This window comes from Corvus hawaiiensis, chromosome 5, assembly GCF_020740725.1.
Source record: "Corvus hawaiiensis isolate bCorHaw1 chromosome 5, bCorHaw1.pri.cur, whole genome shotgun sequence".
Taxonomy (NCBI): Eukaryota; Metazoa; Chordata; class Aves; order Passeriformes; family Corvidae; genus Corvus; species Corvus hawaiiensis.
In genome coordinates, this window is record NC_063217.1 from 30,983,256 (window position 1) to 30,997,088 (window position 13,833).

The 13,833-nt window shown below is 35.2% G+C and overlaps 1 protein-coding gene across 9 annotated transcripts in view; it reads left to right on the forward strand.

Moving 5' to 3' along the window:
- Nucleotides 1-12,063, forward strand: part of SLC7A2 (solute carrier family 7 member 2) — a 54,080-nt gene extending 42,017 nt beyond the window's left edge. For 8 of the 9 annotated variants that reach the window (XM_048304644.1, XM_048304645.1, XM_048304643.1 and 5 more), the window contains 5 exons: nt 3,691-3,793; nt 4,877-5,076; nt 5,373-5,539; nt 6,133-6,241; nt 6,811-12,063. In XM_048304644.1, the coding sequence (XP_048160601.1) occupies nt 3,691-3,793; nt 4,877-5,076; nt 5,373-5,539; nt 6,133-6,241; nt 6,811-6,998 (767 nt within the window). In that variant the 3' untranslated portion in view covers nt 6,999-12,063. Of the gene's footprint in view, nt 1-384; nt 522-3,690; nt 3,794-4,876; nt 5,077-5,372; nt 5,540-6,132; nt 6,242-6,810 lie in introns of all 9 variants that reach the window. The other variant, XM_048304649.1, reaches the window with a different exon arrangement.
- Nucleotides 12,064-13,833: the final 1,770 nt, after the last annotated feature.

Genomic DNA, 13,833 nt, shown 5'->3' on the forward strand with positions numbered 1-13,833 from the left:
TTGTAAAGAAAGGTGCACAGCTAAACAGATTGCATATATGGAAATAAACCACTGTTGTGCAGCTTTGATTTGCTTTGGACTGAAATGATCAAATCTGCTTTTTGCTAGGTAAAGTAGTCTACCAGTAAAACTTCTCTACCGCAGATTTTTATTTGTTGATTTATCTCAAGTGCTTTCAAAGCCTAGGGTCAAAATAAACAACAACTCAAAAGCAAGAACATCAGTCAACCAAACAAAATACCAAGAGCAGCAACACAGAGCCTAAGAAAAACTATACCCAAACCCATTAATTTCTCCAAGCTTTCTTTTTGTGTAGTTGGGTTTACCAGTAAAGCATTGTGCTTTTAATAACCTGTATTTGAACTATACATTTTTCTGTTCTAGTCTTCTCGGCTCTATGTTCCCTTTGCCCCGAATTCTGTTTGCCATGGCACGTGATGGTTTACTCTTTAGTTTTCTTGCCAAAGTGAGTAAGAGGCAGGCACCAGTTTCTGCCACCTTGACAGCAGGGGTCATCTCTGGTAAGCTCTCAAAGCCCATGTTACTTAAAACTGGGATTTAAGCGCTCTATGCACGTGCATGGTACTTTATATTTTTGAAAAGGGCTGCTTTTAACTTCCCTTGCATGTACAATGGGAATAAAATTATTGAGTAATCAACGGGTGTAAGAACTCCAGATCAAGCCAATCATGGTGGTGGTGATGGTCTCAATGTCACAGAATTCAATTTTTTTTTTCAATATTAACCCCTCGTATGGTGAATAAGCTTGTTATTTAATCTGAGTCCCTTAGGCTGATGCTCTGCTGACAGGGCTTTCTTGTCTGATGTAGACCCAATATACTTATCCCATCTATAAGGGGGGGGGGGGGAAAGAACTGCCACATTTTTTATTATGAGATATAGGGAAAATAAATTACATTTGCAGCAGGGTCAACTTTTGTGTAAAATACAAAGATTTTTAAATTGTCTTCCAAAGAAATTTATTCTGTTGTTGTATAGGGTTACCAAGTTGTGGTTGAGGGGCATGTGTGTGTTGGGAGCTTTTGTGTCTGTACATATATGTATACACATTCATGCCTACATATATTTTATGAAAACAGTATTTTGGGAGCTGTTGTCAACTCTTATGGTCAATTCTTAAACTACAACTGCTTCACTTTTGTCCATACTTCCTGCAGAGGTATATGTAGCTGTGCCCAAATTTCATTGGTCAGTGGGATGTCTAATCACCCAGGAAAACGGAAGCTTCAGAAGTATTTAACTCAAAGGCAAATAAATATTTTTTTTTAAGTAATTCAAATATGAAATACATGCCCTAGAACTTTTAGCAACCTTGGCTAAAATTAATCTCAAATAAGAGGTTCAGGAATGAGACTAAACTATTTTTATTTATAGTCAGGGTCACCCTCAGATGCCACAAGACTGGAACTGCTCACACTGCGTGCTTAATAATGCAGAAAGGCACAGTCATTGTCCAGATAGTTCCCACATGAAGAATTATTATCAGTTTCCTTTCCTTTGGTTAGAGTACAAACAGATTGCTTAGCATTACTTTTATTATTTCAACTTTATTTTATTTGAATTTATTTTATTGACATGTTCTCCTTTAAGAATTTGGAAGTGTAGTTTTGTGGGGTGAAATCAAGATCTTTATGTGAAATCACAGTAATGATGAGAAGAATAGGTATTACCCAGCTGGTAAAGTGATTGATGCAGTTATACAGCCCTGCCTATAGCTCTGCAGCAGCTGACATTGGACTGCTTTTAGACAGTCTGGGGAATTTCGTGCATCAACAGCTCACTGGAAAACAGCTTTATCTACTGCTGAAGAAAGACTAATTTCTTCTTCTAATTAAAAAAAAAACAACCATATTTGGTATTTTGTGGTCATAAGTAGTTTTGACAGAATAGTTTTGGATGTATGCAACAGCTTATGTTATCTGACTTTTCTATGTATTTGTAGCATGAATAGCTTTACAGCTGTAAGAAATATTAAGGAGATGAGATGTTTAATTAAAGTTATCAGGTCAAGACTACAGCTGAGACAGTTGTCACATTATTATGTGACTGATGTTTTCACAGGTGGTAATCAAGTGAAATTGACAAAATGTTTCATTGTCAGTCCAGTTTCACCATAAATGGACCTACCATTGTCTCTTGGAGTAGAATTAAGATAGGTAGAAGAGAAATACTCTGCCTTTTTTTCTCTTAATAGAGAAGAACTACTAAGAAAAAACTTGCAGGCATTTTTCACTTTGTTTCTAAAGTTAAAGAATATCTGGGCTATAGAGTAGCTTTTTGAAGGTAGGATTAAAAATTAAGTAGAGCTACTGTACATGAGGTTTTAGTTAAGTTCTGTTCTTCCTCAGCTTTGCTCTTTAGAACATGAAAAGCAGTGAGATATTCAAAAATCTACTCTGCAAATTGCTTTTTGGATTTAGGAACATCCACTGTCATTAAAGAAAACAGGACGCTCTTTCTTAATTGGAAAAAGAGACCCCCAAATTGTATAAAATATAATTTTATAATCCAGCAGTCTTGTTTTCAGAAAATCACATTTTGCTTCCTCCTTCACGATCAAATACTAGGGGAGTATGTGTCCGTGTGTTTGCGCACTTACGCAGCTGTTTACAAATACATTAACTAATGCACACCATAAATATGAAATATAAGTATTTTTGAATATAGTGTGCATATACACACAGCGTATAAAGACTACATTTAATAGTTTCTTTTGATGTTGAGATTACTGATGACTCAAAAAATATGCATCTCAAAAATATTAATAAAATACAAATATTTTAAGATGCTCTTTGAGCACATGTATTTCAAATAAATTGGAATTAGCCTTTCATTTACTGATAGTTTCTCCTAATTCCTTTATGAATAATGGGCTTCTGTGTGCAAACAGCATAGACAAAAAAAGACATTCCAGAATCTCCAAATGAATGTGGCATTAACTTTCATAAACACAAGATTTCTATGATTACTTCCACTATCATGGAATTTTCTGCCTCTGAGTTCAGTGATCTTAAGAATATTCATTCTTGAGAGATGTTACTAGTCCTTCCTGAAGGTGAATTGAAAACTATTTTTAGTAAGATAACCATTAAAAAAACCCCACAAAACTATTTTATTTGAGGCAACTCCTGAAAGTCCTCTTCACATAGAGCTCTTTCCCAGCTTGGCAGAAATTTTACACCACAATGACTTTTTCTCAGCTTGGCAATGGGATCCATCCTTTCAGCTTTGGTGAGATTCTGCTGCAGCATCTGAACTTTATTCTATAAAAATGTATTTTTAATATGGCCCAAATTCAACAATATATGCGCAAATACTTATATCCAAATAAGTCCAATATAAGCATTTGATTATGCAGCATGACTCTATGACTCATCAGTGCCTATCTATAGGAATGAGATCCCCAACTGTAGGGAATTAGTTTTGGAATGATACCAGTGCCTTAAAAAAATGTGGTTTTAAGGATTATCACAATTTCACTCACATTGCTGTCAGTAAAACAATAAGTTACGCTGCGGACAGATTTGAAAATCTTAGCTTAATATATCTTAATATTAATCTTGGCACTTATGGTTAAACTTGATGATCTTAAACTTCTTTTCCAATGTGAATGATTCTACAATTCTGTGTCAGTCTCATGGGATTTTTTCAATTTCTTTTCTTTTTTAGCTGTAATGGCATTTCTGTTTGACCTAAAGGCTTTAGTGGACATGATGTCTATTGGCACACTTCTTGCTTATTCACTTGTGGCAACCTGTGTCCTCATTCTTAGGTGAGCCAAAAACATCCTTTGTATTCTACTGTGGTTTACTTTGTGTTGGTATATTGTTATGTAAGTATAGCAGTGAGTTGGGTCAAAGCTTCTGGTAAAATTTAGACACCTTTTATTTTCCTGAAGAAGTATTGGTCCACAGATTAGTTCCAAAGGTACTAAATATAACCTTCAGTACAGAATTCAGTGAATGATATTTTGATATGAGTACAATCTATGCTGTACATCAGGCATATTGCATTTTGGGGACTATATGTCAAAGGGGTAGATGTTCTAGGTGGTTCACAGGACGAACAAGTTCAAATAGTTGCTTTGTATTATCCTAGTCAGAAATGTAAGACCAGACAACTGTTTTAAGTTATGGTAGCGCTAGAAGAGAGTGCAAATATTATCTCTCAGTGAGTGAGATTATAAATACTTCTCAGTAAAACTGGTATCAGTCATGTTTGTAAAGCTATAGAATTATATATTGCTAGCCACAGCTCATTTTATTATGTTTTGCTCTTTTTATTTTAAAAAGTCAGCCTTTATTACTTAAGGCTAAGTAATTAACTTTGAAAAGTGTAGCAGCTTAAATTCAGCTCAAATTCACTGTTGCAATAATTTACACTTTAAAAGAGAAGCCTATTCTATTTAAAAAAGACTTATTTACCATACGTATTTTTAAAAATACACTTAAAAGCTAACAAAGCAGACGTAAATTTTCTGTTAATTCCAGTTAGAAGCCTCTTATAGTATGGGAAGCAAGTCAGAAACAAGCTCCCTTACTCTTTCCTTGCTGTTGACTACCAGACCCTGTCCTTTCTTTCTGTATGGGACTGGTCATTTATCTGAGCTGCTGGTACATTCAGGTAGCTTAAAAAACTGCCCAAAAAAATCTCCAAACAAACCAATCCAAAAAGTGAGTTGCAAGTATTTTTATATATGATAGTGACTAATAATGCTGTTGCAGTGCAGTTAAAACATGGGAAATTCCAATGCTCTACTGAAAAGAATTTAGTACTTAAATACATTCCTAGAGTCATATTGCTTCAAATCCGGAAGTATGCTTAATGGTTTTTTATTACTCTGTTTTATGCATAGGTACCAACCCACCTATGAGGAACCAAAGTACTCTCCAGAGAAAGCAGCTCTGGCTGCAGCTGAAAGGGAATCTGCAGTGAGTGAGTCACAGATAAACATGATAGAAGAGAATAGCTTCCATCTTCAGGCCTTGATTAGTCCATCCAGTTTACCAACTGAGCAGACTGCAACTATAGTTAACATTTTAGTGAGTCTCTTAGGTAAGTATTCGGCTGTCCAAACTCATGTATGCATTAACATACATGGTGGAATTTTATTAAAGGCAGAATTAAAAATCTGCTGATAACATGCCTTCTTTCAGTCATACTAAAGGTGTCATTCTGTGCTTTTATCCTTCTTGATGAATAAATCTAATCAGTAGTCATTTTCATTTAATTAAACATATTCATAACAACAGTACACGTTGAAGCTTGCTATCACTCTTCTTAGAAGTCACTTCCTCTTCAGTGCAGAGATTAAGTGACATATTTCCATAATTTTTTTGGTTTTTATACAGGTTGCTCGATTTGTGGCTTGAGTATCCTCATGACATATGGGATTCATTTCATTGCTAACTTGAAGCCCTGGAGTATTGGCCTTCTTGCTTTTTTGGTGGTAACATTCATAGTTACGATTCTCCTCATCCAAAGGCAGCCTCAGAACCGGCAGAAAGTAGCCTTTATGGTAAATAATGTATTCTCTATGTTACTCTCTGATGAGAGCTTTGGATGGATTCTAATGAGTGGAAGAGAGAACTTAGAAGCTGGAAAACAACTCAGAAACTGATGAGTGTACAATCGCTTTGTGTAGTCTGTAATCCTTTGGACCTCAATACAGAGTATAAATCCTTTCCTTTTGCACTTTCACTTATATTCTAAGATCAGTTATTTAATGGAAATAATGAAGTACAGTGATGAAGGTCAAGGAATCTGGTGGAGCTGGGGGAGCATTCCAGAATAAGAGAGATAGATACATTATTTTTCAGCTGTAAATACAGGAATTTATTAGTATATGTTCAGCACAAACTGCAAAGTTTTTCTATAGCCTTAGAGAATATATATTAAACATAAAGTATTTTAAAAGTTTAAGATCTGTAGAAACTGTTGGTTAAGCCCAGTGAAAAAGAAAATTTCACTACATTACAACAGCAAAAAAAATTTAAATTCTTTATTAGTGATTACATGTGTTACCTCTAGTTTGTGTTATATACCTGAAGTGTGACATGCAAAAAAAATATATATATATTTAATAAAAACATATTAAATATTTCCTTTTAGGTTCCACTATTGCCATTTTTGCCATCATTCAGTATACTGGTAAATATTTACTTGATGGTACAATTAAGTGGAGAAACTTGGATGAGATTTAGCATCTGGATGGCACTTGGTATGTACTTCCGTTCATTTCAGTCACTTCATACACTAGAACTTACGAATCCCATCTTAGAACATTCTTCTCCTTAAATATTTGAAAAAATATCTGTGATTTAATAAAAGTCAGCTAATATTTCTGATCAAAACAAGAACATGCTTCAGAAGAAGTATTTATATGCAGTCAAAATTGCAAATATAGCTTTTAGGTAATATGAAGAATTCCAATGAGCAATGATTTTTTTTCCTAGTAAGTATAGCTAAAATTGTGTAGAAACCTGCTTGTAACACGTTTCTTTCCAGTATATCAATCTGTCCTCTTTTAGATATAGAAAACTGTATTATTCCATCTAGACGTAAATTAGAGATAGTAGTTTCCATAATGTATTAGAACATTTAATTATGCAAAAATTATGCACTAGAACTTCTTATAGAAACAGGGAAGACCTGAAGCATGAGCTCTGATTCTGATATCTGAAGAAGAAAATTCTTTTGCAAAATCTGTTCAGCCAGAGAGAAATAACTACTTTTTAATGCACTACTTGCCTGAAAACCCTATGAACCTTTTCTTTCTCCTTTTGGAAGGCTTCGTCATTTACTTTGCTTATGGCATCAGACACAGTGTTGAAGGTCATCAGGGAGATGGATATGATGATTCTTGTTCAGAAAATAGTGGGTTGCAAGAAAAGAACCCAGTGGAAGAAGTGGATGACACTGAAAATGCAAATGAAAGGGATCAATTTCTTCCACATGAAAGGACAAGTGCATGTTAAACTCTGCAAACACACAAATATTTTAAACCTTCAATTGGGATTTTACTTGCAGACTGAAATTTCGGAAGCTTTCTGCCAACACTGGGCCTATTGAAAGTGTTTACTACAAGGCCTGACTGGTATTTTGGACAAGCTGCTAATCTGTCTTCATCATTTCAGAACTGACAGCATGGAGATTAATATTTAAATTTTTAAAAAAAGTACCCTTTGGCAAGCAAAAATTTGGAGACATTATTTGAAGTGTCATGCAAAGTCACTGGCAATCATCAAATATGAAGAATTTTAGAACTGTCTGCAAGACGTTCTGAGTATTTGACAATGCACTGTGAACACAAGTGCCTTTCATACCTTCTCCTTATCTTCGTTACATGTTTTGGTAACAATCTAAATTCTCTTCTTTCTGTTGAAGTAACTCATGGGAGATAAATTTCATTCATACAAGCCTGGAAAGTATTTGCAAAATGAATGGTAATTGCATGGATTAGATACTTTGTAAAAATTAGAGGATCATATATTTATGTAAAAAGAAGTAATTGCTTCTCTTTACTACCCATGACTACTCATCAGTAGTCATGGAGAACTCAAGCAGTGAAGATACTCCAAAGGTTTTTAGTCCCTCTAAATAACATTCAAGATTTCTGCTTAACTGCATGCCTTTTCTTTGAAGGATGCTGTGTGTATAGAATAATACTCACAAGAGGAGCTCTTTTGTTTTCTGCAAAATCATCTGGGGAATAATCTGTTGGTTACAATATTGACAGTGACAATCAGATGTGATTTAGCAAATTTTGTGCTTTTGACTTCAGAAGGGCCAGAATTTTATCCCACTATATAATTTGGTACTTACCTACAGCCGTCATCCAGTTTTCCTCCTAACATTTTTCCCCCTATACTTTCTCCTTTATCATGTTCCAGAACTGATATTGCTGAGATTACGTTACACATTGCTTCTCCTAAGAAAAATTAATGCAAAAAATCCTGGCTTTCTTTTCAGGGGAGGTTAAAAAACCAGAGGTTTGGACTTTGGGAAAAAGCCTTATCAAAAGAGTATTTCAGTGCTTCATTAAGTCTTACACATATGTTAGCACAGCACTTTTTTGTGAGCCAAGCCTACATCCACAAACCCCTTCATGTGGGTATGATGTCTTCATGCTAATTTATGTAAAGAACCAAACTGGTATGGCTGTGCTGGGTGAACAATTATTTTAATGCTGGTAAAACCAGAAACTGTTCTTCTTTCAGTATAAATCATGTTATCTGTCAAAGGCACCCAAATATTTTAACACTTTTTCTCAGCAAGGAGTAGGTTCAAGTCCCATGAATGATTCCACAATATGAAGTATTTTGCAAAAATATATTTACAAATCCTTCCCTATAGTAAGAATTATCTTGGAATTTGTCATGGAGAGTTGCAATCTGCTGCTGGCATTAGCCATTGGTATTAATCTCTATTGGTAGGTATAAGAACTTTAAATACCATGAGAGCTATGTTGGTTGAAAAGCACCTTACTTTTTATAACAGCTGGAATTTCACAAAAAAAAAAAAAAAAAAAGAAAAAAGAAAAAACCAAACTAGTTACGCTGCTTCTACATCTCTCCTTTTTCAGAGCAATATGTCACTCTTTTTAATCTTAAAATGACTTCTTTCCCAGTAGTCTTAAATCCTCAGCTTCAAAAAAAGCCATTGCTGCGGGAGCAAGTCAGCTGTGCCCATTTAAAGCTTTTGCGTGATGTCTTTACAAGCCTATGGTGAAACACAGCTCTTAAAATTCCTTCCACATCTCAGCATGTGGGAAGCACAGACTTGCTTTTTGCTATGGTTGTTGATGCCACAGAGCAGGCCAGCCAGGCTCCCCAGACGCAAACTGCTGCTGTTCTGTGATATGCAAGGAAGACTCCATTCCCTCCCAAGGCCATCATACAGAACGTGTGTGTGCACACCTGTCTATGCATTTGCATCTGTCTGACATTAACCCATAGCAAATCTGATGTACTGATTAAAATAATTTCTATAAGGCCTCTGGAGGGAACTAAAGGAAGTAAATTTTCTAGCTTATTTACCCGATGGATGTGTCAGCACTTTGTGTATTGACAGTTTCCCCTTTCATTTGTATGAATATTTCTCCCCCCTTGTTAGAGAAATTAATTATTTTAAAATAATAGAATGTGCCTGTACAAGTGTTGCTAAGACAGATGGGAGGAGCTGCAGCACCAGAACTATCCACATAACTAATGAGATATGAAATGAAATTAAAGGAAAGTCATTGGGTACTCATAGTTGCTTCAACTGAGCAAAGCTTATTTATATGTGTGTAAAGTCATTATTAGTCAGTGGCTGAGTGAAAACAGACAAGCCAGAAGTAAGATATTTATAGTAAATTTGATGTGCATTTCTATATGCAGTCTTAAAATTGCAGATGCTTTAGCAGGCCTTTGCAGAGGCAAAGGATATGCCATGCTAGTCCTTACACAAGAGTGATGGATGCAACAAATCCTGATTTTGTTCTCACATTTGCTCTATATTGGTACTTGCTGAAAGATCAGCTGAAAGCACAAGTCCATTGGAATTAAATAGTTGTTATTTTTTTAACAACAGTATTTTTGATACTGTAAATTGTTCTGTGCAATTAATAATGGTACGTATTAATACAAAATATCTACTTTTGAAGGTAGCTTAATGGGTTTTTATTTCCTTTGTAGAAAAAAATTCTCATAAACTTTATTTGTGTTGGTACATTCTGGATATGCCATTAGATAAAGGAATTATTCTTACCCAGTTGGCTTTAAGAAAGTAAGCCAAAACATATGTAACAGAGAACAAATAAATCTTTTTGTTCTGAGGTATAGGAGTCATAAAACATTTCTGAATACTTCATGTTAACTGAAGGGATCCTCCTGTGGTATTGCAGTCCTAATTCTGCAATGGGAAGTTTTATGAGGCAACTTAGATTTCATTGTCCGTTATCGTGAATAAAACAATTCTGTTAATAATAGTATGCTTTTGCGGGTGTCGGCATTTTCACCGACAAACGGGACAAGAAGCCTGGACAGGTGTTCCAGGAGCCTTTTATTATTTTATTCCATTATCAGTCTCACATACTGAGTTGAGACAGAGACGGTACAAAGCTCACTCTGGCACAGGCATCCAGAGACTTCCTGGTTACAGACCATTCTTAAAAGCTTCTTAGCCAATTAGCATGCTTCTAAAATTTACACACAACTGTTTTAACCAGTCCTCAACAGCGCACGTACTTCTGTTGTACACAACACTCGCTTGTTACACCTTTCTAGAACAATGCACAATATTCCATTATTAAGCTTAAACTTATCTATCCTGCTAAGCATATTTTTTGCAACTTCAAAACCTATCTCTGCCAAACCTAGAAACTCCGGCCATTGTTTCAATGTCCTTGCTTGCTATTAATTGTATCTTCTTCTACCTTCAAGTTTTCGCAGCTAAAGCTGATCCCTAAACTCTTCTGCTTTATTCCTGAATCCTGCTTTTTTCTCACACCTAAGAGCCTTTTCACCTTCTGTGTTTCCCCACATTCGGCCACAACAAATGCTGGTCAGATTCCTGAAATCTGTCATACTGTGCATATGTTGCCAAGTGTTAAAGCAATTTATATTACCTGCTGTTGCAGAACTATCAGCAATAAATGTCAAGAGTAGTGATACAGAGTTACTTATGTACTTAAGTAGGAATTGACCTGTGTCATCCAGAAACTTCAAATGATACAATGAATTTAGAGGCAAAACTTGGTAAAGCTTAAATATATATTCTGTATTTTGTTACATGATAAATGTACAAGTCTAGTCACCTTTCCCCCAAAATTTATGCCAAAAAATCTATATTTAAGAAATATAAGGCATAGTGTTTTCATAGAAGTTTTAATAAGTGCCAGTATCAATGTGCCATAAGCATCCTGAGATGATGAAATTGTGACAGTGCCGGAAACCTGGACTGTGCAATTGGGTATAAGGCTTTTGACATTGAGGCACATTTTGTACAGTAGGAATTTAATTCACAGGAAGGCTGGCATGTCTTACTTGAGTGCATAAAAAAGAAAATAAAAGCACCTTTTTAATGCTCCTGGGCCCTAATTCTTCCTAGACACGCTGGGAAGTCTGTACAAATTGCAGTATGCTCACTGAAGGCACTGAGGTTACTCAGTGTTAAGCAAATATGTATTTTACAGAAAGAGCAGGTGGTATTTCATATAGCATAGGATCTTTGTTTTTAATTTCCTGTACTTTTAGTATTTCTTTCTGGTATATGTTTGGAGGACCTCTGCATTTTTAATAGCTAGACCTTTTCAAAGCTAAATATAATGCCTTTACCAGGTACTGATCTATTTTCCATTTGATCATAGAAATCAAACTCCTTAACATGAGCTAAGTTGAAGGATTTCTGTGCATAGACATGCAGACATGCATTACAAAGAACTGTGTGTGTATATATATTTTTTTACTGTCAGTTGGACAAATTCTGTTGTTTTTGTGTGTTTTCATGAGCCTTGTGCCAGGTAAACTCCAGCTTCACCAAGTTTAATTGGAGTCAGAATATGAGGAATAATGAATATTTAGGAGACCTTTTTTCTTTTGTGGTACCAGAAAGTAAAGCATGAAATACATGTTACATATCTTTAAAAACAATTATGTGTGCATCGTTTTAAAAAACATTAGCATTCATATCCATCTTAACTTTTCTTTTTGTTCATATGTACATTTTAGTGATTATTTCTGTATTGTATGCTGCTGAGCATTTAAAGTGTAGATCGGATGATTATGATGCAATTTAAACTACAAATTTGTAATTCTTTGAAGTGCTCTACCAAAATGAAAAGTCTTGAATTTTTATGAATGTAAAAATGCTTGTATTTAAAAATATGGTGCTTTTTTTCCCACTTTACAACAGAATTGTTATCAGTGACATTTTTAGTTACTTTAGTCCCAAATTCTAATAGAAATTACATTGCTCTTCATTTACTGTAAAACATGCTTTGTGGCATAACAATTGTGCATTTGTTCCATATTTTTTAAATAAAGTTGAATATCACTTGTATGTCTTTTATACAGCAGCTGTAATTTTAACCATGACTATAGTTTTAGTTAACACTAAAATAATATAGTGACTTAAAATCATCCATATGCCAGATATCTAATGTCATGACATTATACAAATCATAGCACATTTAAAATAAATAACATGATAACATTGTATGCATTTTATAGAGGGGAAAACACAACCATGTTTTATGTTTAACTGGGGAGATGGGCTGGAGATGAGGATACTTGCAGTGTTTGTTTTCTTCTTGCTTCCAAGCAGTGAAGAAATCACTGAAATAGAGAATAACAGCCTTTAATTTGGGCATTTTGTGTTACACTACTAAGCCAGAGATGATGTTAGGTTTGATTTCCAAAGGGGGTGAGTAGCCCTTGGCATTTATGCTCAAATTTCTGAAGCACCAAGCCTTGTCCTGGTACTCACCCAACCTCAGAGCTGGATGAATAAACTCGTTGTCTCCTTGCTCCCTTTTTGTGAAAAAAACCCAAACCAAATCAATTAACCACAACACTTAACAACACCCCCCCCCCCCCCCCCCATCCTACAAAAACCCCCTCCAAAACCCAAAAAGACCCCAAACAAACCAACCCCCAAAACATTCCTCAGTTTTGAACAGTACTGTGAGTATAGCAGGAGAATAAAAGCATGTGTCTGGGCAATGGATAACAATAGTCTGGGCACAGAACCCTACTGCCAGGGCAAGATTATCATCTGTTTTCAAATACATTTGAGTAGTCATCTTTGTTCACAGACTTAAAAGTAGCTATGACAGTATTTTTTCCAAGGTATACTCCTTATAAGGAATTATATAATAGTTTTCAAATTATTAATAATCACCTTACTCTACATACAGACATACTAAGACCGGTCTTGAAAACCTTGGTCCCATGAAGCAGTGGAATAGGGCCACTGATTTAAATGAGGACGAGTCATTCTGCAAGCATCTCATCACATTCAAAATATTACTTGAAAATATGTATTTAATCTGTCAGCCTACTCATGTGGAGGACTTGGGGTCACTACATGAAGGTTTACATTAGTTCTTCTGATGGCTATAAATGAAAATGTTTTTTATGCATACCTATGGTAAAGTAGGACACTTAAAATTCATAAAATAGTTTTCTTTCTCCATTGTATACATCTGCATAGGAAAAAGGAATATGTCAGTTTAAAAATGTCTTAAAATTAATGCAGTCTGAGTGTTATTTCCATGTGCTATTACCATATTGACCATAATACACTAATACTTGAAGCTCAGAGACCATTAGATCATTGACCTACCCTGTGTATGAAATCAAGAGGAAAATTTCATGTAGGAAAGCACATAAGGATTGCAACTAGCAGTTTTGCAGATGGCAGAAAAAAAACCCCAAACCAAAACCACTCTTCATCATAAGCAGGAGTTGTAAATATTTCTAATGCAAATTTGCAGTTTATACTACAGAACTTTTCTGAGTTCTCTCTGAGATTCATTTATCTTAAAACAAAGACTGATAACCTTTTCAGATATAATATTTAGTGGTATCCTGTTTCAAGGGGGAAAGACTTTTAAAATATCCTGTAGCACCAAAACCATTCTTTTTCTTAATTTGTCACAGATAATGGATGACATGTTTATGATACACTGATAATAGAATGAAAAAGAGATCATGAAATTTCATCTTATTCCACTCCTGGGCCCTACTGGCTTCTTTATGCTAACCAGGTGCCCCAGGGTGAAGTCTCAGAGCAGGGTCAGGCAAGCAAGTCTCCAAACTCTGCATGTTG